The sequence below is a fragment of the Saxophila tyrrhenica genome (genome assembly GCF_035928015.1).
Source record: "Saxophila tyrrhenica strain CCFEE 5935 chromosome Unknown scaffold_21, whole genome shotgun sequence".
NCBI lineage: Eukaryota > Fungi > Ascomycota > Dothideomycetes > Mycosphaerellales > Extremaceae > Saxophila > Saxophila tyrrhenica.
In genome coordinates, this window is record NW_027041753.1 from 94503 (window position 1) to 120695 (window position 26193).

The 26193-nt window shown below is 55.2% G+C and overlaps 15 protein-coding genes across 15 annotated transcripts; 10 read left to right on the forward strand and 5 right to left on the reverse strand.

The window, feature by feature from the left end:
* Nucleotides 1-43: 43 nt before the first annotated feature.
* On the forward strand, nucleotides 44-677 carry LTR77_010148 (uncharacterized protein; the record flags this gene model as incomplete). The annotated part of the gene is made up of 2 exons (XM_064807371.1): nucleotides 44-90; nucleotides 146-677. The coding sequence occupies 2 exons, from the start codon at nucleotides 44-46 to the stop codon at nucleotides 675-677; spliced, it is 579 nt and encodes a 192-aa protein (XP_064654385.1).
* Nucleotides 678-739: 62 nt separating this feature from the next.
* On the forward strand, nucleotides 740-1013 carry LTR77_010149 (uncharacterized protein; the record flags this gene model as incomplete). Its single annotated transcript, XM_064807372.1, has 2 exons — nucleotides 740-802; nucleotides 846-1013. The coding sequence occupies 2 exons, from the start codon at nucleotides 740-742 to the stop codon at nucleotides 1011-1013; spliced, it is 231 nt and encodes a 76-aa protein (XP_064654386.1).
* Nucleotides 1014-1987: 974 nt separating this feature from the next.
* On the forward strand, nucleotides 1988-4334 carry GFA1 (glutamine--fructose-6-phosphate transaminase (isomerizing); the record flags this gene model as incomplete). Its single annotated transcript, XM_064807373.1, has 6 exons — nucleotides 1988-1992; nucleotides 2042-2112; nucleotides 2165-3725; nucleotides 3780-3844; nucleotides 3900-4231; nucleotides 4284-4334. 6 exons carry the CDS (start codon nucleotides 1988-1990, stop codon nucleotides 4332-4334), a joined length of 2085 nt encoding a protein of 694 aa, XP_064654387.1.
* Nucleotides 4335-9172: 4838 nt separating this feature from the next.
* On the forward strand, nucleotides 9173-10054 carry LTR77_010151 (uncharacterized protein; the record flags this gene model as incomplete). Its single annotated transcript, XM_064807374.1, has 1 exon — nucleotides 9173-10054. The coding sequence occupies one exon, from the start codon at nucleotides 9173-9175 to the stop codon at nucleotides 10052-10054; it is 882 nt and encodes a 293-aa protein (XP_064654388.1).
* A 1741-nt stretch (nucleotides 10055-11795) lies between these two features.
* Nucleotides 11796-13173, forward strand: LTR77_010152 (uncharacterized protein; the record flags this gene model as incomplete). Its single annotated transcript, XM_064807375.1, has 3 exons — nucleotides 11796-12323; nucleotides 12379-13065; nucleotides 13117-13173. The coding sequence occupies 3 exons, from the start codon at nucleotides 11796-11798 to the stop codon at nucleotides 13171-13173; spliced, it is 1272 nt and encodes a 423-aa protein (XP_064654389.1).
* Nucleotides 13174-13556: 383 nt separating this feature from the next.
* LTR77_010153 (uncharacterized protein) lies at nucleotides 13557-14139 on the forward strand (the record flags this gene model as incomplete). The annotated part of the gene is made up of 2 exons (XM_064807376.1): nucleotides 13557-14012; nucleotides 14068-14139. The coding sequence occupies 2 exons, from the start codon at nucleotides 13557-13559 to the stop codon at nucleotides 14137-14139; spliced, it is 528 nt and encodes a 175-aa protein (XP_064654390.1).
* Nucleotides 14140-14677: 538 nt separating this feature from the next.
* LTR77_010154 (uncharacterized protein) lies at nucleotides 14678-16473 on the reverse strand (the record flags this gene model as incomplete). The annotated part of the gene is made up of 2 exons (XM_064807377.1): nucleotides 14678-16384; nucleotides 16465-16473. 2 exons carry the CDS (start codon nucleotides 16471-16473, stop codon nucleotides 14678-14680), a joined length of 1716 nt encoding a protein of 571 aa, XP_064654391.1.
* Nucleotides 16474-17261: 788 nt separating this feature from the next.
* On the forward strand, nucleotides 17262-17555 carry LTR77_010155 (uncharacterized protein; the record flags this gene model as incomplete). The annotated part of the gene is made up of 1 exon (XM_064807378.1): nucleotides 17262-17555. One exon carries the CDS (start codon nucleotides 17262-17264, stop codon nucleotides 17553-17555), a length of 294 nt encoding a protein of 97 aa, XP_064654392.1.
* A 1353-nt stretch (nucleotides 17556-18908) lies between these two features.
* Nucleotides 18909-19545, forward strand: LTR77_010156 (uncharacterized protein; the record flags this gene model as incomplete). The annotated part of the gene is made up of 3 exons (XM_064807379.1): nucleotides 18909-19007; nucleotides 19065-19445; nucleotides 19501-19545. 3 exons carry the CDS (start codon nucleotides 18909-18911, stop codon nucleotides 19543-19545), a joined length of 525 nt encoding a protein of 174 aa, XP_064654393.1.
* Nucleotides 19546-20295: 750 nt separating this feature from the next.
* LTR77_010157 (uncharacterized protein) lies at nucleotides 20296-21304 on the forward strand (the record flags this gene model as incomplete). The annotated part of the gene is made up of 2 exons (XM_064807380.1): nucleotides 20296-20402; nucleotides 20455-21304. The coding sequence occupies 2 exons, from the start codon at nucleotides 20296-20298 to the stop codon at nucleotides 21302-21304; spliced, it is 957 nt and encodes a 318-aa protein (XP_064654394.1).
* Nucleotides 21305-21312: 8 nt separating this feature from the next.
* Nucleotides 21313-22777, reverse strand: LTR77_010158 (uncharacterized protein; the record flags this gene model as incomplete). The annotated part of the gene is made up of 2 exons (XM_064807381.1): nucleotides 21313-21565; nucleotides 21708-22777. The coding sequence occupies 2 exons, from the start codon at nucleotides 22775-22777 to the stop codon at nucleotides 21313-21315; spliced, it is 1323 nt and encodes a 440-aa protein (XP_064654395.1).
* A 496-nt stretch (nucleotides 22778-23273) lies between these two features.
* On the forward strand, nucleotides 23274-23857 carry RPB11 (DNA-directed RNA polymerase II core subunit; the record flags this gene model as incomplete). The annotated part of the gene is made up of 2 exons (XM_064807382.1): nucleotides 23274-23499; nucleotides 23568-23857. The coding sequence occupies 2 exons, from the start codon at nucleotides 23274-23276 to the stop codon at nucleotides 23855-23857; spliced, it is 516 nt and encodes a 171-aa protein (XP_064654396.1).
* A 413-nt stretch (nucleotides 23858-24270) lies between these two features.
* On the reverse strand, nucleotides 24271-24793 carry LTR77_010160 (uncharacterized protein; the record flags this gene model as incomplete). Its single annotated transcript, XM_064807383.1, has 2 exons — nucleotides 24271-24315; nucleotides 24365-24793. The coding sequence occupies 2 exons, from the start codon at nucleotides 24791-24793 to the stop codon at nucleotides 24271-24273; spliced, it is 474 nt and encodes a 157-aa protein (XP_064654397.1).
* Nucleotides 24794-25125: 332 nt separating this feature from the next.
* LTR77_010161 (uncharacterized protein) lies at nucleotides 25126-25352 on the reverse strand (the record flags this gene model as incomplete). Its single annotated transcript, XM_064807384.1, has 2 exons — nucleotides 25126-25194; nucleotides 25245-25352. The coding sequence occupies 2 exons, from the start codon at nucleotides 25350-25352 to the stop codon at nucleotides 25126-25128; spliced, it is 177 nt and encodes a 58-aa protein (XP_064654398.1).
* A 33-nt stretch (nucleotides 25353-25385) lies between these two features.
* LTR77_010162 (uncharacterized protein) lies at nucleotides 25386-25697 on the reverse strand (the record flags this gene model as incomplete). The annotated part of the gene is made up of 1 exon (XM_064807385.1): nucleotides 25386-25697. The coding sequence occupies one exon, from the start codon at nucleotides 25695-25697 to the stop codon at nucleotides 25386-25388; it is 312 nt and encodes a 103-aa protein (XP_064654399.1).
* Between the last annotated feature and the right edge of the window lie 496 nt (nucleotides 25698-26193).

Below are 26193 nucleotides of genomic sequence, written 5' to 3' on the forward strand. Positions count from 1 at the left end.
CTTCCTTCCTCTTCCAACCTACACAGCTTACTTCAGGCGAGACATGGCCACCGCTGGCCAGGACAGTGGCGGTTCGCATTCAGAGTCCAAGTAAGTCTTGCAATGAACGCACACGAAGGACGAATACTGAGCTGGTGCCACGCAGAACCACCCGCACCGACCACATCGACCACACCGACCACACCACAGACCAGCTCACCGTACTCATCGGCGCCGAGGATGACCAGACATTATTCACCATCGACCAGAAAGTCGCCTGCGCCAAATCCGACTTCTTCAAGGTCATGCTGCGGAGCGGTCGCTGGAAGGTGTCGATCGAGGGAGTGGCGAAGTCTCCCGAGGTTGACGAGGACGTCTTCTCAATCTACGCCAACTGGCTGTCGACCGGAAATGCCGATTTGCATCTCTCTATGGACCCCTCAGTGACCTTCGCGGACGAATACCCAGACGAGAGTGGATCGTTCGTTAGGGTCGACAAAAACGACAAGAACAACTCCGCTCAGAGCCTGTACATGATCGCAATCGACGCCTTTGCGCTTGGTGAGATGCTCCAGGATTTCACCTTCCAAAACGCGGTCATGGACAGCACCATCCAGGTCGTGAAGCAGTACCACTGGTACCCCGGTACCTTCCCTCAATCCACGCCTCTCGGAGCCTACCCCTCAAGTCGACAATGATGCGCTTCTTCGTTGACGTATTCGCCACCAATTACGTACCAACTCCGCACTGGTCTTCGAACATGCGCGAGTATCTGCCGGAAGATGTGGTCGCCGAAGTGAAGAAGGTCGACGCCGCAAAACGAGTACGTTGGCTTCAGCTTACTCAAGATGTATGTGCCTCTGCAGTCTCCCAGCAAGCGAAGCATGTGCTGCTACCACGAGCACAAGGCCGGGGCGGACCGCTGTGATGATCCCGCCAGGAAGTGTAACCGGTTCACGTCAAGCAACCTACACATTCTTGGGGGAACGAAAAGAACGAGACCGAGTCAAGCAGCTGCCTGGGGCAAGCTTTAGCGGCATGGGACGTGTTGGAGAGAAAGACCGACATCGTTCTGGCGACTTCTTGAGTCTTGTGACGACACGAAGCGTTGGGCAAAATCGGACATGAGTTGAGCATAGCTGGAGAAACACAGCAAAAGTACTGTCTCGCTTCATACTTACTATTCCTTACTTCGTACTCACTATTCCATACTTGCGACTTACCATCTGTGCTACCGAGTATATTGCCGTCGCCCTCGTGCCCTGATGCTATGTACAACACATACCCGTGTGCCCATCTCCTTGCCACCACATGTCCTGTGCGATGTCAATACGAGAACAGATCTTCAGCCGCACTGTGGAAGGCAAATCGTCGCACGGCAGTCACGGATTGTCGCGAGCGACAGACAGTGACGGCCGTGATTTGCCTTCGCTCGATCTCTTCGGATTTCCATAGGTGAAGTCGAACACGAGATCCCCACCCCGAAATAGCTGCTGGTTCACCGATCGGGGCAGTCGGTACCTTGCATTGGCGCGCTTGGCAGTGAAAGACTCGGCGTTGACTGGCGAACGCACGCAGGAGATGGAATGGTGAGCAGTATTTTAGGCATATCGACATAGCGGACCAGTCACAATCGCATGAGCACAGCAAAGTATCGAATCGTAGCACAAGCAGTATAATAAAAGGGGAAGAGTGACGTTGGAGTAAGACGAAAAGGCAGCGCATGAGACGACGGAGGCTAAGCGGGCAGACCCTGGTTTCGAAACGCGGCCGAGCTTTGATGTTTGACGACGGGAGTGTTCGCTGACGACCATTCTTCGCCAACCACCACCACTTCTCCCCTGACACCCATCGCTTGCTTCTATCGTTCTCCCAGACACTTTCAATCCTCCTCTCACGACTGACACGACACCACTGCCACGACCTCACCCCGCTGCAAGCCCGGCGAACGAGACCACGAAACATTTTTTCTTTCGGGACACCTGTTGGCTACATATAACTAGCAATCATGTGGTGGGTTCAGGTGTTTGGCAGCAGTGAATCAGAGCTAATGAGATGATAGCGGTATCTTCGGATACATCAACTACTTGGTGGAGAAGGACAGGAAGTACATCCTCGACACTCTGGTCAATGGTAGGCAAGACACATACACCGCCCGCTCGCATGTAGCTTACCATTGCATCAGGACTCGCCCGTCTGGAGTACCGGGGCTATGACTCGGCCGGTCTCGCCGTCGACGGCGACAAGAAGAAGCAGGTCTTCGCATACAAAGAAGTCGGCAAGGTCGCCAAGCTCCGCGCCCTCATCGACCAGGAGCAGCCCGACATGACCAAGGTCTTCGATAACCACTGCGGTATCGCGCACACCCGTTGGGCCACCCATGGTCCACCATCCCGCAAGAACTGCCACCCGCACCGCTCGGATCCCAACTGGGAGTTTGCGGTCGTGCACAACGGCATCATCACCAACTACAAAGAGCTGAAGGAGCTGCTCTCCGGCAAGGGCTTCAAGTTCGAGACGGAGACGGATACGGAGGCTATTGCGAAGCTGGCCAAGTACATCTATGATGAGCACCCGACCATCGACTTCACCACCCTTACGAAGGCAGTTATCAAGGAGTTGCAGGGCGCTTTCGGTTTGTTGCTGAAGAGTGTGCACTTCCCCGGCGAGGTGGTTGCAGCTCGCAAGGGTTCGCCGCTCGTTGTGGGTGTCCGCACGGAGAAGAAGATGAAGGTCGACTTTGTGGACGTCGAGTACGCCGAGAACGAGGCGGCTCTTCCGGCCGAGCAGGCTAGCCACAACGTCGCTCTGCGCAGCAACAACAACTTGCTCGCACCGCCAGACAAGTCGAACCTCCTCCATCGCTCGCAGTCGCGCGCTTTCCTGTCCGACGACGGTGTGCCACAGCCGACTGAGTTCTTCCTTTCCTCCGACCCGTCGGCCATCGTCGAGCACACCAAGAAGGTGCTCTACCTCGAAGACGACGACATCGCCCACATCCACGAGGGCCAGCTCAACATCCACCGCTTGAGCAAGATGGACGGCACTAGCAACGTCCGCGCCATCCAGACCATCGAGATTGAGCTGCAGGAGATCATGAAGGGCCGCTTCGACCACTTTATGCAGAAGGAGATTTTCGAGCAGCCCGAGTCGATTGTCAACGCCATGCGTGGTCGTTTGAACGTTGAAGAGAAGACTGTTACACTGGGTGGCTTGAGGCAATACATCAGCACCATCCGCCGCTGCCGCCGTCTCATCTTCATCGCCTGCGGCACTAGCTACCACTCCTGCATGGCCGTGCGCGGCTGCTTCGAGGAGCTGACCGATATCCCCATCTCCGTCGAGCTGGCCTCCGACTTCCTGGACCGTCAAGCCCCCGTCTTCCGCGACGACACCTGCGTCTTCGTCTCCCAATCCGGCGAGACGGCCGACTCGCTCATGGCGCTGCGGTACTGTCTGGAGCGTGGTGCGCTGACCGTCGGCATCGTCAACGTCGTCGGCTCCTCCATCTCGCTCATGACGCACTGCGGTGTGCACATCAACGCCGGCCCGGAGATTGGTGTGGCCAGCACGAAGGCGTACACGTCGCAGTTTGTGTGCATGGTCATGTTTGCGTTGAGCTTGTCTGAGGATCGCGCCAGCAAGACGCAGAGAAGGCTGGAGATCATGGAGGGCTTGGGGAAGGTGAGCGAGCAGTTTAAGGAGATTTTGAAGATGGATCAGGATGTGAAGAAGTTGTGTGAGAGGTGGGTACTATTCAGAAGATGCTGGAGTTGTGAAGGTGCTAACGATTGGTGCAGGTTCAAGGACCAGAAGAGCATGCTGCTGCTCGGACGCGGTGCTCAGCACGCTACTGCCCTCGAAGGTGAGTTCTCCTCTCTTTCCTGCACATCCAAAAAGTGCTAATGAAAGCAATCTAGGCGCCCTCAAGATCAAAGAAATCTCCTACCTCCACTGCGAAGCCGTCATGTCGGGCGAGCTCAAACACGGCGTCCTCGCCCTCGTCGACGGCCAGCTCCCCATCGTCATGATCCTGACGCGCGACGACATCTTCACCAAATCCCTCAACGCCTACCAGCAGGTCATCTCGCGCGGCGGGCGGCCGATCGTCATCTGCAACACGGGGGATAAGGAGTTCCCGGGCGAGAAGACGGATAAGATTGAGGTGCCGCATACGGTGGATATTCTGCAAGGGTTGTATAATGTGATTCCGTTGCAGTTGATGAGTTATTGGTTGGCTATTAATGCTGGCGTATGTCCCCCTCTCGCCTTCTGGATTGAAACAGTTGCTGACTAAGCCGCAGGCCGACGTAGACAATCCAAGAAACCTCGCGAAGAGCGTCACAGTCGAGTAGAAGAGTATGGGAAGATGCGGGGCATCATTTACGAGAAGTCGGGGCAGATTTGGAGTCCAGGGTAGACGCGTACGAGGACGAGGTCAGGAAACGATGGGATCGGTGCATGAGTGCGAGGACAGATAAATTGGAATGGAATGATTTGATCTCTCATACGTGTCGTGGTGGTATTAGTTGTGTCGTGCTGTTGTGGTTGTTGGGGTGGTGGTAGAGAAGGGGGGAGGTTGCGGTTGGAGGGTGATGACTAAGCGGGGCTTCTCGAGTTGCGACTGCGGGTTGGGAGTGGGTTCTGTGGTGTTGGTTTCTTGACTTCCAAGGTTGTTTTCGTTTTGGAGAGACGTCTTCCTTGACAAGACTCACCGAAGGGGTCTGGTATATCAACTTCGCCGCCGTGGCCCGTGAGTGAAAACGTCAGACCAGTGATACTGGGAGCAGATCTGGCACCCTTCTCCCAGATCCAAGCGCACCTGGACGGCCGCGTCTATTTTGTCGACGAGCCGAGGGCTGTGATTGTAGGTGAGAAGGGGTCTACTACACGTTTCACTCTGACTTCGGTCACAAAGCGAGCAAGGGATATTGGCAGCAGCCCACTGCATGTGCATCTCTGGCAGTCTTCTCCGGAAATCAGTTGCACCAGAAAAGGCCACAGTACTCTCGTCGACGGCGGCGAGCTGTTGTTCTTTGTGAGAAGATCATCTACCGCACTGCTTGCTCTGAACAAATCCGTCGACTCCATTCACGAAGCCAGGGGCGCTGAAAGCGGACCACCGGGTATATATGGCAGTCTTCTCGAAGCGCCTGCACCTGGAAGGCCAACAATACTCGGGTTGACGGACTTTTGCACCGCGAGATCTTCCACCCGACTTGCGCTGGACCACTCTGCCGACTCCACTTACGAAGGAAGCAAGGGACCGGGTGCAACCCACCTGAGACATCAAGAATCCTTCTCCAGGGGCTAGTCGCACTGAAAAGGCCACAGCACTCTCGTTGGCAGTGCTTGTCTCTGAGAGGAGTCTCCCATCACGCCGCTCGCTGTGACCTAGTCCGGTAAGTTCATTCACGAGGTAAGCAAGGGACACTCGAAGGAAGTGGATAGCCGGCAGTCTTCTCCCGCGGCCACTCGCATATGAGAAAGCCACGTCTCACCCGTTGGCGGGCTGTTATTGTCTGTGAGAAGAAACTTTCTACTCTGGCCTACTGCAGGCTTAATTGCGCCGTTGGCAGCTACCATCGCAAGTCGCTACTATCTGGACTATGAGCAAGCGTTCTTTCCACCGCGCAAGCCACAGGTATCTCGAAAGATGCAACCACCCCGATCATCTTGACCAGCTCAGCGATGACGATGATGACGACGAAGGGTATCTGTCGCAGCCGTGCCAGCTTTGCGGCGTCCACTTTCAAGTTGGGAGGATCCGAAAAGCTCGTAGGTTGTTTTGATATATGCATGGCTTCTCCGAGACTCTTCCAAAAGGATACACCGTACTCCGAGACCTTGTCGTCTTTTTGCTGATATCGAGACACCCGCCTCAAGAGCTACGAGACCGTCCTTGACTGGCCGGTGTAATCCTGACTGGCTGGTGTAAGGAGAAGCTAACAATTGCCGCAGACGAACAACCCGAAGCAGCATGGGCGAGCTTCGGAGCGCCTTGCTTTGCGTCTTTCGAGAAACAGTGCGAGCCTGACGTTGATGAGCTCGGAAGACCTCAGGCCCGGCGACGAGGTGTGACACTCTTTACGCAGCAGTGCGACGATTCTGACTCCAGGGTTTGCCGGGCAGAAGGCTGCACTCGTGTGATGCGTAAGCGAAGTAAGGAGCGGTGCCGTAGGTGGTCCGCAGGCCGAGTTCACGCTAACGATAGTGCAGCCTCTTTACTCGAGCACATTGCTGGACCAAACTGCACTAGTAGGCTTGGATATTCGGGTTGGAGGATCAGTGCAGAGGAGATGAAGGCAAGTCGTATCTGCCTGGGTCATTAAGCAGCAGTTAACGTTCACAAGCCCATCATGCAGATACAATGCTTGTGTCCTAAGACTGACAAGTGGCAACCGGAAGCGGATCATGAACCATTCGAGGCTGGCGCCTGGAAGTGTTTTCTCACGGGCATTGGAAGGGTTCCCGGAGTACTTGCAACGGACGCAGTTCACTTCCAGCCGGTACGACACGGTATTAGGGAAACGAAGTTTGAACTAGATTCGGAAGATGAGGTGCGTTTCAATGCGTGATATGGCCCCGATAGAACTGAAAGCTGATCTTTGCGGTTTAAGCGTTGTGACAAGAAGGCGGCACTTCCAATGCACCCTCGATGTTTTGAAATGTTCAAGAGACTCAGCAGACAGACATTTGGAGAGGTCGTGATTGACTGGCTTTAGGACCTCCGAGATGTAGGTGCTGCTCTTCCGGACGAGCTGCGCCTCTAACATGCCACAGAAACAAGGTTGTGGCACGAGGAGATTCCACGAACTACCGATAACGACTGACCGGCAGATTATATCCGACGGATGGTTCGTATCTATGTGCTCGCCATGGCTATATGTTTACACATTGCCCAGGTTCAACGCGGGACCTGGCACAGAGTATCTCATGGCCGGCCCCATCAATGTTCCGGGACTGCACGACCACATTCGTGGCTGTCTGAGCGTTGACTCATCAGAAGTTGTGTTCGAATCTCTTCGACAACCAGACGACACCACCGACCCATTTGCGACTCTGTCGTACGAGTTGCGTGCCATGATCGTACACCATCTTGATCCTCAAGACGCAGCAAACCTTCGACTTGTGTCTCCGGCGCTTACACGCCTACCGCAGACTTATTTTAAAGACCTGCTACTCAGGAAGATGCCCTGGGTCTGGGAGCTTGAGGATTTTCAAACAGCTCAGATAGACTGGTACCGCCTCTGGTGCGCACTTGCAAAAGCAGATGGCGGCTCGTGGGCCGATGAGAAAGAACGGACATACATACGTCGTTGCAGGTCCGTCGCTGCTGATCGGGCGCTCGAAATCATAAAATCCAAAGGCGCCCACTAGTCTGACGCCGGATACATAGACGAGCTCATGCTCGCCCACAAGGCGGCACGTGATGAGCAACCAGGAATGAGCTTTGGCAGTGACTACAACTTCAGAGGACAGTCGCGACCTTTGGAGACGGAGCTGAGAGGCCTCCGGGACAGGAGGCGGATTTACGGTGACGTTATGGAGATTCTGCGAAGGATCCGGGATCTCCAGGAGTGTGATAATGATGAGCTGGAAAAGCGGTCGAAGTGTCCTGACTGTCCTGGAGCGTCGTATTATATTGGGAAGGAAAGGGGATGATGGGAAGCATGTTGTGAAGACTCGATTCTCACTTCGCATTGAACCTCTCCTGGTTGGCAGACCTTCTGCTTGACGATCTGGCAACCTCTTAAGCTACAGGCTGCGCATAGAGGCTACCACGCCTACGCTGGACCATTTGGCATTCTACCATTACAGGATTGATGGAGTATTACAGGGTACTGTCGCTGGTTTTCGCAAGACTCCACGTGGCAGCAACACCCCAGACTAGGCGCCTTAATACACAGTTAGATGGCCTGATCTCCGCTCGCTGGCCACTGTACAGTGTAGAACAGCAAGCGCCGTACAAGGCGACACGCTGGAACCGGGAAAGCGCCTGCACTTGTACAGCGTGGCGGCAGCACAACCCGGATTCAAGTGCATCGTGTACAGCGCATACCAGGCACTCAAGGCTCGCCTATCGTCGTGCAGAGCGCCCAAAGTGGACAGGCGTCTCGCCTTGGGGAGTACAGTGACGCGCGCCTACGACATCCTTACCCCCCCTTCGACTTCATGGAGAGCAGAACCACGGCGTTGCCTTGGGCTTCGTTGACGCTCTCAGATCTTTGCCCAAACGACATTGTTATTGATCCGATGGCGAGCGCTTGCACAGTATTGATAAGTTGGAAGCTGCCGTGCCGCATGCACTTGGTCAAACCATCACCTACTCTAAAGAACATTGCGATTTCCAGAAGACTGCCTTCTTCATTTTAGCCCGCCGCGTGCGCCTTTCCATCCAGTTGGGACGCACTAAACAACCCCACGATCGCCGCCCTCATTCTGCCTTTTCGCCTTTTCTGATCAAGGCTGTACATCGTCACGTTGGTGATTGTGTCTGCAGACAGCATCTCTCGGCCAAAGCGAGTCCTGAAACTTTCCAGCAACCAACAAACCATCGTCCGTCCAAGACTGTTGTTGTTCCTGAGACTCCAACCAATCGCAGCAGCCGGCACTTCCCTTCTGCACCAACCGCACGAGCCGCAAGGATCTCGGCGCTTAAGGACTTCTCGAACAAATCAACGATCATCTACTCACGACACTGTGGAAAAAGCCGCCGGCCGGTGAAGGGCTGCGCCGGAGGTAGCCAACGGCAGTAAGGCGTGAAACCCAGCTCGGTGGAACAACCTCTGCGATTGGACACGCCTCGCGCCGACTCTGCATCGCTCGCCGTAGCCGCAGCGACAACACCTCCATCGTTGCAGCCCTCTACGCGCCCGCCCAGGAATAGCTGCCAGACACGCAGCTGGCTGCGCTGTGCGTCGAATGCCTCGTCGCGGGCCAACAGCAATCTGCTGCTGCTGCTGTTGCTGCTTCGAAGCACGCGGCTCCAGGTAAGCTCCTCCCGCTCTTTAAGCCTAAGGTGCTCCCATCACCACCGGCTTCCCTCCTCCTCCTCTACCGGCGTTGCTTATCGTTAGCTCGCAGGCCCTCGACGTCGTCGTCGTTGCCGATTCATTCATTTGATTCTTCGGTCCTACCCACACGCAAACGACGACACGCCGCAATGGCTTCCACCACTGCTACCGCCACCATGGCTGCCGCTGGCTTCGACAAGCGATCGAGCAGTGCATCGTCATTGCAGACTCCTGGATCTGGAAGCTTTCCCTCCGAGATGTGCAGTCCTCTGACCGGCTCTCCTGGCTTCCTCAAGAAGGACGAACTGAAGACGCCCATCACGCCACCTTCGGCATATCTGGACTTTCTCAATAAGATGTCCCCAGCCATGATGAGCCCAGCACCCACCAGCACCAGCAGTCGTTTCAACTTTGGAGAGAAGACATCAGCGCCTTCATCCGCACCCGGATCCCAGAAGCATTCGATCACTCCTCCGCTTACTGCGCCGCTACCTCCAATGTCACGGAACACTTCTTACGACTCTCAAACTTCCACCACCTCCAACGTATCTCAACAGAGCGCAACATCCCAGTCCAGCTCGAATGGCACATTGAGATCACGACCTCAATCACCCCGAGTCATCATCCCACCATCACCATTCGCGAAACCAGCAGCACCCCGATCGGCACGCACTCCCCGGTTACGCATCCCCCAGTCACCCTTCACTCCAGCCATTGGATCGGCCCAGTCTGTTCCCTCACCGTACTCAACAACACCAGTCAGCGCTGCACCCTGGAGCGCATCATTCTCACCTCGAGAACCAATCCCCGAAACGACAAATGGCAAGATGAGCGTACGGCAAGTCGTGACAAGGACAGTCACCTACTGCCGAACACCGCTTGACCCTGCGCCAAAGGGCAAGAGGAGAAAGATCGAGGTCGAGGATCTTGGCTCGAAGTCGTCGTCTGAGGAGCCGCCGATCAAGGAGGAGGAGAAGGAGGATGAAGATATTACACCGTCGACTGCACAGCCTGTTGAGCCGCCGCCGAGGGATACAGAGTCCATGGATCATCAGTGATCGCTACCGTCGCCAACCTTCTGCGACTCAAGTACCTTCACTTCGAGACTACACAACTCTGCAAACACTAACACTTCTTCCGACCAACCGAATTACTCTCACACGAACTATACCACCAGGGAGACACCACCACCCACCAACCACAAACCACCAACCCACTTCAATTCCATCAAAGCCGCAAAGCTCCCAACCCACCACCATGTTGACTTACTACCACCCACTCTACCGCGCTTTACTAAACGCCATCGACGAGATCATGACTGAATACCACTCACCGCGAAATTAGCGGACTGCCTCGCACAGCCTGGCGCTCGAGGCGCATGGGGAGGGAACATTACTGTGTGTCTGTACTTCTGGCGTGGAGCTTATGGCGTTTTCTGGGAGCGAGGCGAGGCGAGGCGAGATGATTTGCTGATTGTTTATCTATGCATGAGCGGGAGGTTGTTTGTATGCTGCGAGAAATGAGCGATAATCTGAGCCTTTTTGCAATGAAGAGATGTTTCGAGCAAGCTGGTTCACCGTAACGTCCAAGGTGGTAGGTCGAGGTGAGTCCAGATAAGTTTTCACTTTCTGTTTCGAGACTGCGCGATATCGCACGTCGCGCGTTACTTATAATTTCATCATACGCAATGGAGTATCATGGCTGGGTCTACCGGGCTCAACGATGCAGAGTTCCCAATCTAAGAAGCACTTGACGACTATCCGTCCGGCTGAGAAAGAGGCATTTACAGGCCGTCTGGTAGGCTGAGACCACCACAATTCGGCGTGTGTGACCGCTGGTCGTCCAACGAACATTGACCATCCCCACCGAAGGCATCAGCACGCCGTGAAAGGATATCTTGACCACCAAGTACGTCGACAAAGACCACCGATGTACTCACGAGGCTGAAATGACGAAGTCGTGCAACCACAGCATGTGGCAACTGCTTGCGCCTCCGCGCCAGCGAACGGACGCCCATCATTGCCAGGCGAACTCACCCTAGATCGTCAACGACAGTCGCCCCCAGACCAGTGGCCGTGTACTAGATTCGAGGTTCCGTCAGCGTGCGAAACCCCTCCACAGCAATCCCGGGGTGCTCAATGGGTGCTGTAGCTGCAACACTCAACCCACCAGCACACAGCATGCCGGAGAGTTCGCCTTCAAAGTGCAACGTCTTTTCTCCGTAGGAGCATGCACTTCCTGCTGTGCTTCCAGACCACGCAACGGCCGAGCCGTGTGTCGTCCCATGGGTTGGGTATGACAGGATGCCTACGCCATGCAGGGTGCCGACGAGTCTGACCTCATACTCCGGCGATCGTGGCCAAGTTGTTCTTCCGCTGGCGCACACGCATTCCACACTGGTGATACGATGGGTGAGTCGGGCAGGCAGCGAACTTCCAGTGCGACGCGGCGAGCACTAGGTAGCCCGTGACGAAGGCGTGGCCTTGTGCTTCGTTACCACCCCAGCGACGGATACCTGCGCTCGGAGCGGGTGGTGGCATGGTGGGCCACCATGCGCTGTGCCACCCCCATCATCTGGAGACGGTCGAGTACCACGGAGTTGAGACCACGTCGAGCACTTATATCCCACAAGTCCTGCTCGAGATCTTGGAATCCTGTTGTCTCTTCCATTTTGACTGGACTAACACATCTTCTGGAACCTCTCAGCATACACCACACTCCATCAAAACCAAAATCAACGTGAACATGCCTTCGACTGTTTCCATCTCCTCCACAGCTGACCACGATATCAGCAACAACATGTCAATCCAACTCACCATCGCCCTTCCGCTCGACACCGTCGTTGAGATGAGACAGAAGAAACATCAATACTTCCCTCTTGATGATTCCTGCAATCTGGATGAAATGCTAATGCGCGAGTTATGGAACGCCACGATCAAAAGCGTCAACGACTTGCCGTACAAGTTCGTTCCGAACGACGATGTACGCACTCCATCGACGGACGATGCCGAAGCAGTGGTCAAGGAGACCGTGAAAGCCTCGTTTGAATCCGCCCTCGACGACGTTGTCAACAAGATGAAGACTGGCAAAGATCAGAAGAACGCCGCGAAAGAATCGACGAAGCCGGCCAAAGACGACGGCGAGATCATCAGCATCACTGTTCGCGATCCGGACAACAGGGACGAGAAGTTCGACCTGCCGAAGGGCAACACGGTGGCCGATTTGATCTTCGCCTACGCGTATCGTGTTGGTATGCCATCTGATAGATTCGTTCTGAACAATTCCGGCAACACTTGCTCTACCGCGCAGGATGATCTGCTGGAGAAGGTCAGCGGGATCTTGTCGTCTTACATACCATAACTCGGCTGACTCTTCCGGATAGGTCGGCATCGTCGACGGCACGATCATCTACGCATACCCAAAGTACGCGGCGGCGTCCGCACCGCACGCTTTCATCTACGACATCACGTTTGATTTCGAGAAGCCACCGAAGTGGTACACGGACGAAGCTTCGACAACGAGAGACCCTGTCCGCGCCTGGAATCCCAAGGACCACGATGGGTGGGACGGCGCAAAGGACCCGACGTCGTTGGCGAAGACTGCGCCGGCGAAGGCTGTGCCAGCAAAACCGGCCAGGTACTCCAAAGATGAGCACCCAAAACCTTTGCCCAACCCTCTCGCGAAGCTCGACGCAAGCTGGGCAGCGGACGCGCATCGTGCGAGGTCGACAGGCCACGCAGACCGGGGAGCCTACCGGCGCATGGCCGTACGCACGTGGAGCGATAGCGAGGATTCCGATCTCCGTCGGGAAAGGTCGACGAACATCGGGTTCAAGAGTGATACGGACAACAAAGGCAGGCCCCGCGAGTCGGAGAAGGTCTTCGTCATCACCGTCCGCGATTTGATGAACCAGTGTGAGTGTTTTGAAGTGTCGAAGCAGGCTGCGTTATGCGAGCTGGTGGATCGGTATAGTGACCGGACTGGGCTGGATGCTACGTCGCTCCGCTTCAAATTCCCGAGTGGGTGTGTGTATAGTACGGATGAGGATGGTGAGGGGACGATGGCGGATGTGAGTAGCGGGCCCTTTCGTGCTGGAGGCTGGATGCTGACGCTTCTGCAGTTCGGTGTTGAGGAGGAGCAGGTGATTGTGGCAATGCCGGATAGCATCAACTTCTGAGCGGTGATGTGGTGGTGTTGGGTGGGTTATTAGGCCAGTCCATGGGTTTTCGTTCTTGGCCCTGAAGCTTCCCAGCAATAGCAGCAGTGGTATGGCTAGCACAAGGGGTCGGTCCAGCCAGATATCTTCAGATATGTTTCGTGATCGATGCACCTTTCACTTGACATATGCCGAAATTGGGGAGGCGAGGTTCCCTTTCTTCACCACTCTCCCAGGGGAAGGTGTGCAAAGCACTTCACTCGCACCTTCCTCACTTCTGGCTGCAGCCTGCTCTGACTCTTCTGCTTCCCAGCACTTCAAGCTTTCACCTTCAGCGTACACATCGAGGGTTCAAAACCACAGTCACCGTCGAAACATCAGCAAGTACACAACAACCAGCAAACATGGCTCCGTTCAAAGCCACCATCTCCCTTCCCGTGGGAGAAGGAGACAAGGTCTCGCACTGTGTATTCGAAGTACCATCCGCTGCATTCAAGAAGGCCGGTGAGGAGGACAGCACCACTCGCACACAAGAGCGCATCGCAGACTTCTCTTCCGCCCTGATCTTGACCGTGGTAGGAGCGACGAATGATGCCGAGATCCAGAGGCCGGCAAAGAAGCAGCGCTGCGGTACGCCACCGACTGAAAGCAGCGACGAGCCTTCGACTGGTGCCCGTGATGAGGAGTTGGGGATCCAGTTACACCACCGTGGTACAGAGAGCAAGTTCCGCATCAAGCCACATGACACTTTCGAAGAGGTACTTCGAACGTGGAAGAAGCAGTGGGGGAACTCGGTCCACGACAAGTACAATCTGGTGTACGACGGTACTGTGTTGCGGAAAAGGCACACTCCTTCGAATGTAAACTTATAAGTTTAACCAAAAGTTATCGTTCCCATGGCTGACGATCTCGCAGTTGGACATGAGGAGCAGAGCCCAGCTTCAGGTTGTGGCCGACTGCATGAACTACTCCAGACTGACGGAGTAGCTTGTGCATCCTTGCAGTATACCAGTCCGAGAACGTTGATCACGGCCCAAGGACACAAGTCGCAGCAAGCATGTCCGGTCAGTAATTCCATACAATGTCATCCGGTGCCAGATGCTGACTCACATCCACAGGAATCGAAGAGCGTAGCTTATGCCGTTTGCTTCTTAATCGATGAACTGACGCAGGAGACCATGAGGCACGACCGCTGCGCCATTTTCTTCGCACGGGCATTTGCTTTGCAGTGTCGATTCCTACGTAGTCTGGTAGGCAACGAACAGCTTGCTGCTCGCCGCATCCAGTGATCCTGTACCTGTGACTGCTCAGCTGTTTCACTGTTAACTCAGAAGATGGCGTTCAAAGTCGCCATAAGAGCAAGCATGGTATGCCATTGCCAGTGGTGACTGATTCTGGAGCGCGCCTCTGATCGCTTCGGCGGCGGTGAGCTGCCACTTTGAAATGCCGCTCCAGCTCTTGTCTTGACAAAGAAATGAGAAGATGCGTCTTCACCATCAGTAGATGCTCATATCAGATTGCCTACCTACCTTAAATGCACAAGCACAGCCTGGCTGTTAAACACTTCCACATCGACCTTTCCCTTCTTCACCTTCAACGTCTGCGAGTCATCCCGCACACCCTCGACCTCCTTACCCTCGCTCTCAGAAGTCCACTGACTCCCAGCATAAGTCATGCTATCCCCACTCGCATGCGCTCCCTCCGGACTGCTGAGAACTTCGACCTTCACCTTCTTCACACCGGACGGCACTTCCAATGTAAACGTAGTCGATGGCCTCGCCCCGTCCCCCTGGTCCCAGAAATCAAAGTTCACAATCGCCACCCGCTTCGGCTTGTCGCGCACGAACGCCGCGTACGCAACGATGTTTTCCTGTTCGGTCTCCAACTGCGCCGCTCGGGTAGCACCACCAGATTTCCCAATGAAATCCGCCACAAACGGCATAGCGTAGAAGTTACTATACACCGTCCTCGTGTAGTTCCCGCTGTCGACGGGCAGCCACATGTCATACCCGGAATGCATAATCTGCTGCCAGTTGATACGCGCAATGCCGATGGTCATGGCGTAGAGCTGGAGATCGACTTGCCACAGCGCCGAGCCGAGCGTGGCTTGGTAGTCGTAAGCATGCGTTGGATTGAGGGAGTTTCCGATCTCCGAAATGATATACGGGATCTTCGGATGGTTGTCTCGGAGGTAGACGATGAACTTTCGATAAAGATCCAGGCGGTTGGCGATGGCGGAGTGTTGCATGAGCCCGGTCTCGAGGTCTGCGTACTGGCCGCCGTCGGTTTGGTAGTAGTGGCCGGCGACGGATTCGATGTTATTTCCTTTATTGATGCCGAGCTCGAAGTTCGTCTCGACGTCCAAGATGTATCCTGTTGCGAGCGCGTCGGCGCCGAGATGTGATGATGTGTCGAAGGCTTGGAAGAAGTGTTTCTTGGGGATGTCGTCGATGGCTGCTTTGATGGCGCGGACGTACTTGGTGAAGTTGCCGGTGTAGGTCTCGTTCGTGAGCGTGCCTTGATAGTATGGCGGGCCTAGACCCCTGGTCCCAACAGGACCGTTGTCTGCGTACAGGTCAGGCTCATTGCCCACCTCAAGCGCCTGAATCCTGTCAATCCCGATGCTCTCGATAGCTGTCTTCGCCCAAAGCACTGATTCGGAGACGTTCGTGACAGCCAAGGGCACTTGGATTACATAGACAGCGTCTGGCACCAGATCGGTGAGGTCCCAGTAAGATGGTCCAATTGATGTCCCGCCGATGTCCTGATAGTTGTATACCTCTGCTACTGGGAGAGCCGGTTCCTCTTGCGATGGGATGAATCTGCCGTAGTCCGGAGAAGTTCCACCTAGGCGGATGATAGGCTTGCCTCCCGTCCTTGACATGATAGCGTCTATCAAGTTCAGTGAGAACTGGTTCACGGAGCCATCGTCATTCTGTACGTAGCGGACGAAGGATGCTTCCTCGAATGCAAAGCCGATGAAGTCTGGGTCCACGCGCGGGCATGCGTCTGCCGGGGTAGAGGAGGGCACTTCGATGTGGCTGCCAGCGTCCTGTCGCCTTGCGTGTCCGGGGTGTTGCTCTTGACAGCCTTCGTAGTCATCCTGGCCCCATCCGTGAGGTTCAGATCCGTACCCTTGATCTGCTCCGAGCAAAGGCCCTTCCTCGTCGTGCGTGAGGGCTGCGCTGGCAGTGGTCGCCAGGCTGATGAGCCCAATGCTCAGATAGAAATGCTGTCTCATAGCCAACATGAAGACTGGACTACCGGCGACAAAACAAGGCCAGGCGAGCAAGACGAAAGATATGTACTTACCTTACTCATGACCGGCCGGCTGCCCTTCTAGTTTCGGCCTAATAGTAAATGTGGAGGCAATGGACGCGGATCAATGTGTAGATCATTTCTTGTTCCTGGCGCGGAGACCGGGGAGGTGGAGGAGGATCCATTCGACGAACCCAAGCCGTCTCAAAGACCACTCTGCCAGTATGATCCATTGATGAGGATGTGTGTCGCGGTGGCAGAAGCGTTGTGACAAGGTCTTCCCAATTGCGGATGTTTTTGTTCTTCTGGAGGCCCGAGAGGCTCATCGGCAGTTCACTGGTCTGGCGTTCCAGATATAGAGATGGCGGTGATAGAGCGGCAGAGCATCAAAGCGAAGGAATACTTCATCCTTCCGCAACTCCACTGTCGTACCCATGTCCAGCCGGCTCATCGCCAGCGTGGGAACCCGCTCATCGCTTCGTCCTCCCGAGTTCGCGGCAGTTTCCATTGGGATCCCCGAGCAATCTGTCACATTGTACCAAAGTCGGCATGCTGCAGGCGACTGCTGGGATGAGTGATGGCCGGAAACCTCAACTCTGGTACGCGTTCTTCTGGTTGCTTCGACGGCGGTGGCGTTTGCTGCCGCGTGCTGAACGCGTGCCAGCACATCACATCAAAACACCAGTGGACGTCCTTAGAGGATGCCTTCAACCGTCTTCCTTTCTATAGCCCTTCTCAGATACGCGGACAAGATCGTCCTTCTCGGTGCCAAGAATACATCGGATCCGTCGACAAAGTAATCGCTCTGACCTCATCTTCAACGCAGGACTCGGCAGAGCAACGCTTACAAGATGTCGCACATTGTCAAGATCCCGTACACAGTGGGCGGTGAAACCACAGAGTGCGTTGTCGAGATCGACAGGGACGAATTGCAAACCCCTTGGGGCTTTGGCGACATGCACGCCCACACAATGGCAGAGTTCACCAGTCAGCTATTCTTGAAAATCCAGGCAGGTGCCAAAGTGTCCGAGGCCAGAGCGGAGATGGAGCGTCAGGCGGAGCTTCGGGCGCGACTTGAGGAAGAGGGCGTCCAACCTATGGCAAAAAAGAGGCAACGACGGGATGTGATTGCGCCTTTTGCGTAGGAATCATGGTAAGTCGCTGACTGCCTTCAACCGGGGATAACACACTGAACACGACATAGCAAGCTAGACCCATTCAGCAGCGACACTGTTACGTGTTGAGAACTGCAGCTGACAGAACGTATCGATCACCGAGTTCCATTGCTTCCGTGACTCAATACCGCCTGGGTATACCGCATACTCGCCCTACGACAACCTCCCTGCTCATCGCGAGCGTACCGTTATGCTTCGCCTACCGGATCATATCACTACTCACCATCCGGACACTGTCGCTATCCATCAGCATATTACTCCGGCTCCGACTTCAGCCGTAACCGGTCATCAAGTTGTCCGAGGATTTCCAAGCAGCTCTACCCATCAGTACTACATATCGGCATCGATTAACGCCAACACTTGACCGTCTACTCGCCTGCTCCTGCCACTGCACGGGGTCGTCCACAGTCGTAACAAGCACACAGTTGTGTTCGGAGTGGTAGTCACCAGGGCGGATTGGCCGGACAAAGGGAGGCAAGCAGCCCACGGAGGGTGTGGAGGGTTGCGAAGGGCTCACGGTCGACGATCGATATAATATATGGGTAAACGATATACAGTGGTGACATACGATAAATACAAACCGCCTTTGCAGCAAAGCCATATTCTGAACCTTACACCGTCCTACTTGACCACTCCTGGCCGCTCAACTATTGATGTCCGCAACCATACTTGATAATCGCCCTCACCCGACTGCGAGAATTCAAAATGCCGAATTAATTGAGAGGATAGGCAGAGTGATGACGGAGGTGATGTGATATTAGTTGTGGTGCCACGTGCGCAGCGCGTCTACCAACGCGTTCGTGAAGTCTACTGCTTCCATCTCATCATTAACAACAGGAGCAACAAGCGAAATTTACATCAAAGTGGTGCCTATCTTGGTCCGCAGGAGCACAAGTCCAAAATTCATCGATATCAATGCCATTGAGAGTCAAGACCTCAATCGAGCTCGAGGGTGGCTCCACAGCTCGTTGCACAGTCAAGATCTCAACTGCTGAATTCGAGGATGCCGAGGACGATGGTTCTATGAGCGGCACCCAGAAACGTATGGCCGCGTCCTCCTCAGATGTTCTATCAGGATTCCGTGCCGCAGCCCAGGCTGAAGACGGCCGACATCAAAGGTTTTCCACCCGGGAGCACCCAAAGAAGCGGCGCCGGATAAACCACACCCCCAATGAAAGCAGGCCTGGACCTATGAGACTTGCGGCGGGAGGAGCTGAGGAAGCTGTTGTCATCAGCACGCTACCGGAGACATTCTTCTTGAAGATGCAACATCAAGACAACGAGGCGCTCATCTGCACCACATGAAATACAGCGCTTCGTCAAATGGTCAAAAACTTCTTAAAGCGTTTCCACATAGATCGTGATGAGAAGTATATGACATACGACGGCGCCCTTGCATGCAAGAACGACACCCCAGCAAGCGTAAGTCGAGAACGCTGGCGTTGCCCTATTGAGCCAGTTGTGCTGACGGGTATTCAGCTCGCTATGAGGCATATGGAGACCATCCATATTCTCAACATGGACATTGATGATGCCAAAAGGAAGCACCGGTTGCAAGCTCAGACGTATGCCCATAAACAACCTTCGGAGAGAAGACAGCTTACATCGTCGAATCTGGAACTGGTAAACGCAGAATCGGTCTCCAAGGTTTCAATTGGTGATGTGCCTGAGCTTAACAGTGGCTCGCTGAGAATCTCGCTTGTCCTCATTGATGACGAGGCTTTGTTCCATACCGCTCGAAGGACGCCGCTTCAGAAAGTGCTCGAGAAGTTTGCCGAAGACTACGAAGAGGTCGCGGTGTCGGACTTCGTGATGTCCCTCGAAGGCCGTCAAATCCAGAATGGCGAGACTGCGAACGATGTGAGTTGTAATGCTTTCCCTTTCTCGCCCGGTGATCATGCTAACGGATTGATAGTTGGGACTTCTGACTGGAGATATCATCGGCGTGGACTTGCGTTAGGAAGCAAGACCGGCAGCGGCACAGCTTCCAACTGGGAATCAGCCACTTCTGAGATCGTTGGCCGAGCATGTTGGGCGCAGTGGAGGCTAAAGTGCAATGACTCGATGCCATCCTCCCCGGCAAAAGCTCCAAATGACGAGCAATAGAGCGTGCGGAAGTGTGAGTGCGGAAGTGTGAGTGCCGAACGTTGGACGTCCTAGGCGTGACTGTTCAAAAGAACAATCGGCACCCTCGTCCCTTTGTTCGACGGTACGCAATTGGCGCTACGCTGGGCCTTCCGCCCCTTGCATCTACAGAGGTCCTCGACCGACTATTATCATATGAACGCCACGTTGGCGGCTTTCACTAGCGCGAAATCAACTGCCAGGACTATTCCCTGATTGCCCTCCCTTCGCTGCTTTCACACAACCTTCCTCACGCGACATCTTCGACACCGATATCCGCGCGCGCCGCTCATCAGACGATCGCACACGCTGCTCACCACATACGGTCGCCACTACCACAGTCCACGCCATGGCGCGTAAAGGGGCACGCTGTTTGGATCGCGACCTGCGGCACCGCCAAAAACAAGCAGTCCATCTGCGCTGCCACCACAGTCGACTGCAGTCCGATCGAAGAGCACGAGGGTAAGCAATGATAGCTCGAAGGCTCTCCAAGACGCGACCACACTGCAAGAGGCGCTCTGGGGCCTTTTGAACTCCTCTCCGACATCGAGACACCTGCTGAACCCTTTACCCTTTCGTGGTTCAGATGAGCCAGGAGTCGACCGAGGACACTCTGATGGTCGTGCCGCCATCGAAGTATCGACGCTCCGAGCGCCTAGTGCAGCGCGCCCTCGTTGGAAAAGCCAACCTGGCGTACGTATTAACTTTTCCTTTCGCACGGCGCTATACTGACGCAGAGCTTCAGCATCGAAGAAGCAAATGCAGCCACGCCACTGCTCTCACTCCCACCAGAGATACGCAACCGCATCTACACCCTCGTCCTATGCCCAGACACGCTACACGTTGCTGCGCTACGGCTCGATCTGCTCCCTTGGGTCAGTTACACTAACAGCGTTTATGTCTGCAAAGCTAGCCTCGGAGACCACGAAGCCGCACGTTCAATTCGCGACAGCGAACGCCTCCAACCTTACGAGTCCTATGCAGAACGCCACCACGCCTGTCGGGCGAGCTGGGGCACGGTCCAAACACAATTAGGCTTCCCAATGGCGCTACTACGCACTTGCCGCCAAACACACTCTGAGGCCGCTTTGCTACCCTTCGAAGAGATCAACTTCACCTTCTACGCCCCGTTTTTAGTCCATCCATTCCTCGAGAAGCTCCTGCCATCTCAGCGCAAGGCTATCCGCAGCATCACCCTCGAGGCGACTCAGGGGTTCAACGAAACAACGAAGATTGGGCCAGAAGAAGCACTCGTCGGCCTCGAAGGACTGAAAGCCGTCACCATGTTCGAGGAACACCGCTTGCGCAAGCCTATCAACTACGAAAGAGTGCCACATCTCGATGCCGCGCAGCTTGCGGGGTTGAAGAAGAAACTCATCAGAGATTCGGGCCTGTTCCGTTCCGCGCAGCCGAGTAGGGCAATGGTGTGCGTAACGTACAGGCGCTGTTGGGGTGATTCGAACATCAGTAGTGGATGCTTTAGCGGCCTGGAGCAGACTGCGGCCGTTTGTGAGGTGGAGGCGAAGCTGCTGGGACTCGAGGAACAGAATGGAGACGCAGGGCCAGAGGGGGATATTGGCGAGAGCGAAGCATAGTCGGACAGTCATCGGAGGGACTCGGACAGTGCGATACCACCTGCTCCTGGTTCTCTCGAAGGGTTGGGTTCAGAGGCGATGCCAGCTGGAGCAATATGCAATTTCGACCGAGTGTTGACTTTGAGAATGCGGGTGGGCGGTGGCGTCCAATCTGAGCTACCAGCAGATCTCCTCGACTGCAAGGTACGGCTTTGGGATACGAGAGCTGAGGCAAGGAACGAGAAGAGACCCGAATGGCAGAGCATGGCGGGAAGGCGAGACCTGGGAGGACGTGAGACCACTTCTGCTACCAGTCTACGCATAACGAAGTTATCGATGCTGTCAGTACAGGTTAAACAGCATAGAATAGCTTGAAAGGTACACATACACAGACTCCATCCCTTTTACCTGCACAACCACTTACAGCCGCGCCCCGGCCTCCCTCACCACCCTCCTCGCCCCTTCCCTTACCTCCACCGTCACCTCCCCAGCCCCCATCACCTTCCCCACCAACCCCACCCCAGTCCCCGCATACGTCGTCAATCTCGCCACCCCACCCCCATGCCCCCACCCAGCATCCCCGGTCCCCAAAGCCTCATCATGCAACCGCTTCAACTCCCAAAACTCCACACCTTTCTGCGCATCATGGAAACTCTCATTCAACACCCCTCGCCCCCCGTACGCAGCCGGCCAGTCCGTCGTCCCGCGCAGCTGGTCGTACAGTTTCGTACGCTCGGTATGCTGACCCCCGTCTGCAGCCGCGAGGACAGCGTCGCGGTAGCCGGCGGCGATTTGCGCTTCAGGGGTCGCGAGGTAGCGTGTCCCCATTACCAGACCGGAAGCGCCGAGCGTGAGGGCCGCGGCGGCGGTGCGGGGGTCGAGTATACCGCCTGCGGCTACTAGGACTGGTTTCGGGATTGAGGAGGTCTGGCAGAGGTCGGTGATGGCGTCGTCGACTTCAGGGAACAGGGGAATGATGCCGGCGGCTTTGTGCAGGCCATGGCCGCCTGCGTCTTGGCCTTGGACGATGAGGACGTCTGGGTGGCAGGATCGGGTGACTTCGAGGGCGTTGGCGACGGTGCCGACTTGGATCCAGAGTTTGGTTTTGTTGGAGGTGACGCGGCGGACTTCTGTGGTCCATTTGCTGAGGTCATCGGTGTGGTTGGGGGCAAAGAGCCATATTGCTGCTGGGCAATACTTTTCAATTGAAGGCAGGGCGTCTCTCAGCAGCTTGTCACCGGCCCAGAGAAGGAAGCCGACGCCGACGGGGAGGACGTCTTGAACTTGTGAAAGGCGTTTGTCTTCTGCTGAGAGCTTCCTCACTTCTCCAAGTATTGAGTCCAGTTTTGAGGCATCACTTCCTGCTCCCACGAATCCGAGGCCTCCTGCTTTGCTGACTTCCGTTGCGAGAGGAGCAAGGGCGATCAGGCGCATTGGCCCGCAAGCAACCAGCGGTGCTTCAATCCAGGAGTAATCTCTCTTGAGTTGGTCCATTCTCGTTCACTTCATTGAGTTCTTTTCAACAATCTCACATCACTTCATTGACCGCGGTCAGATATCAAACTCTATCTCAGCGAGGTCGGCGGTCCATTACACATCACCAATACCTCTCTCAGTCATCTCTCGACAACACCGACGACTCACGAAGCACTTCCAGTGAAGTTCTCGACTTATTCCCGACAACAGCCACAGCATCTCCGCGGGCTGAAGTCCGTCAGCCGCATCTGAAGACAGCGACACCACGGCTAGATCCGAAGATCCTTGAGGCTGATCTTATCAAGATCTTCCTCCATCGACTTCACGATCGCACCTTCCTCCCTTCACATGCTGCGAACGTCACTCGTTTGCAAATTTCACCAGGTGTCACGACACCCAATCTCCCCAAAATGAACGCTCCAGACAGGTACGTTGTCTCCATCTCCCCCAACATCCTACACACACATCCATGTCGGCATCGCATCCACCTGTATCACCAAACCTGTACAACAATATGGCCTACGAACCCGTCTTTGGCGCCCTCACTATTCACGCCAAGGGCGGCAAAGCCCCCGTCGGCTCGTGGAGCAACGCCTCGCGCTACTCGTGCTCCCTCGACCCGCGCATCAACGGCAATGTCGGGACCAAGATTGACGTCCTCGCTGACCTGCCGCCGGACAGGTACGAGCTGTTCTTGCTGGAGGATGGGGAGAAGAAGGTCGAGTTTGAGCCGGAGACGCGTAAGATGATACCATTCCACTATCACATGAAAATGTCAAAAATGCTAATATTCGACGGTAATACCCAGGCGTCCCCCACGCCGCCATGTTCACCTTCAACAAAGAAGACCACACCCTCGGCAACCTGCTGCGCGCCAAACTCGTCAAGTCCGAGCACGTCGTCTTCGCCGGCTACCAGGTCCCGCACCCGCTGTTCGCCGTCTTCAAGCTGCGCGTGCAGACGGATGGGGAGGTCAGTCCGAAGGAGGCGGTGGTGCAGGCGTGTCAGGAGTTGGTGAAGGAGCTGCAGATTCTGGATCAGGAGTTCACCAAGGAGTGGGAGTTGAAGAAGATTGCGGGCGGTGGTGGGGATTTGTGAGGGGTGGGCGGAGATGATGCGAGGAGCGGAGGATGAAATGATTGCGCATAGCGGCGGCGTTGGGCGGGAAAGGAGACTTCGATGGACTTTGACGAGCGAGATGATACCCATGGGCGAGCTCTAGGAGGGAGCGAGAGAAGCCACGTAAGAATGCATTTCTTTGTGCAACTAAGTAAACACAAGTCTGCTGAACGCTTTCCACACAGCCTACGCACGATACTACCGGTTCATACCCTCCTCCCAGACACATTGTCTTCCAGTTTTGCAGCATGAGTGCAGATGGTCATCTAGTCTTGGATTTGAGTTCGTTCGTCCGGCTTTGCACTGCAGTCAGCTCTCTGTCCGGCTTCATGTACGTTGGTTAATGCGTACTAAAACCTCAGGGTCGATCCAGCTCAATCGAATATATCTAGTCACTGCAACCACACCCTGGCAGTGTCACCCGCCTTGAACCCGAGCTGAGACAACATTAGCAGAGGAAAAACCCATATTCAACATACGACGAACCTTGCGAGGCGTGTCGGTGCCGTGCACGATGCCATCCGTGACCTCCATGTTCCCGCACATCTGCTTCATGAAGACTTGCTCGGACTCCTTGAAGTCAAGGAAGATGCGGTAGGAATCTAGCATCGCCTGCATCTTGCAGTCCGGGTGGGCGTAGTAAGTCTTCTTCTCACGATCCGATACGGCGCTTTCCCACATCAGAACGACTGTCACGGTATCGTCATCAGTGAGGAATCTGTTGCTGGCTGACGAGTGGATGTTGTGGATGAGCTCTGGCACGATTGCGAGCACCTCACGCTGGGCTGCGGACCTCTCTTCACGGTCGTCGGATCTCTTGCGCTTGGTTCCTGTGGCTGGCGCGAGAGCTACTTCGACTGTGTAAGAGATAGGCTTCGCGCTGCTTGGTATCTCGGTGGTGATCTTGACCGACATGGTTGCTGGTCGTGTTGTCTAGACACTTCGTCAAATGGTGGGTGTGGGAAGTGAAGAAGAATGACAAGTGGCACGGCAGAATTTCGAAAAGGACTAGTGGGGTTGCGAACGCGCTGTCACATGCATTCACTTTCAGGCTGACGCACCGGGTGCCGAGTTCTGGAGACTGCCCTGCGCGACGATGTTCAAAGCTCTAGTTGGCATTCCATGGAAATCCTGCCAGCTATGTCCTGACTTCATCCTCTGCGCGCTCGAAGCTGCATGCCAATGGCTGGCCGTCAGAACCGAACGATGTATGGGCGCCCTGTGGCGCTTCCGACTCCCTCCCGAAGCTACAGATCCTCTTCCTCCGGCCCATCGGTGTCCCAAACTTCGAGGAGCTCTCCGCTCTTCCATCCAAGCTAGGATATTGTCAGCAATGCAGCTACAGGCAACTTAATGGTGAGTGTACCTTAGATGGAGTGGCCAATTCGTTGACCTTTACACCATTGTGCCGGGACACCAAGAAGTCCATACCGGTATCCCATTCTTCGGCCAGCCCCTGGAGGAGAGACTTCATCGTGCAATCCACGTGGACGTAAAGTTCATAGGACTACACGTCCCTCGGCTCGTAGTCGACCTTGATCAAGATGCAGGATTGTACTCTGAGGAACACCTGGTCGTCTGCCTTCTCTGCCGGTTGGATGGCCTTGTGGATTTTGGCGACGAGCGCTGGAACGATGTGGAGGATCTTGCGCTTCAGCTTCGCCTCTGCCGCAGCTGCGGCGCTCGTTCTTGCGTCGGCTTTCTTCCCAACTTTGACGGGTCCAGAAGTTTGGCTACCGGAGCTGTCGAGAGACACTTCTACGATGTACGGCGTGTGGCCTTCGCTGGTCGGAACGTTTGTGCTGATCTTGACCGACATGGTGACTGTGCTGTGGTTGTTTGCAGTGAGAGTGTGAGAGGTGGTGGTGTGTCAAGAAGTTGAGTGAGGTCCCGCGGCAAAGCTTTCAAAATGAACAGTGGGGCTGTCACATGCATTCAACTTAAAGCCGATGGGTCAGCATTCTGAACGCTAAACTCTCTCCTCCGCGAGCGTTTTCGAGCTCTGCCTGGAAGACCCAACCGAACTACGCACATCTACGCCTGGCCCTTCCTTCACCGTGCGCTCAGCACTTCATGCTACCCGCTGGCTCTCAAGACCATTGTGCAATCCATTCTCTGGGGCCCAGCGACCGCTTCGACACAGCGCTACCCTTTCTTGTGAAGCTCGAGCACTCCACCAATGCCATGTGTCACGTAAACTCCCGGATGCTATGGACTGGTCAGCATCTTCACTTGACTTACTCTTCGGGGCACCTCACCTGAGAGAAAGTTTTCGAAAGATCCGCCTTTCGTCCTTGCCCACTTTTGTAAACTTC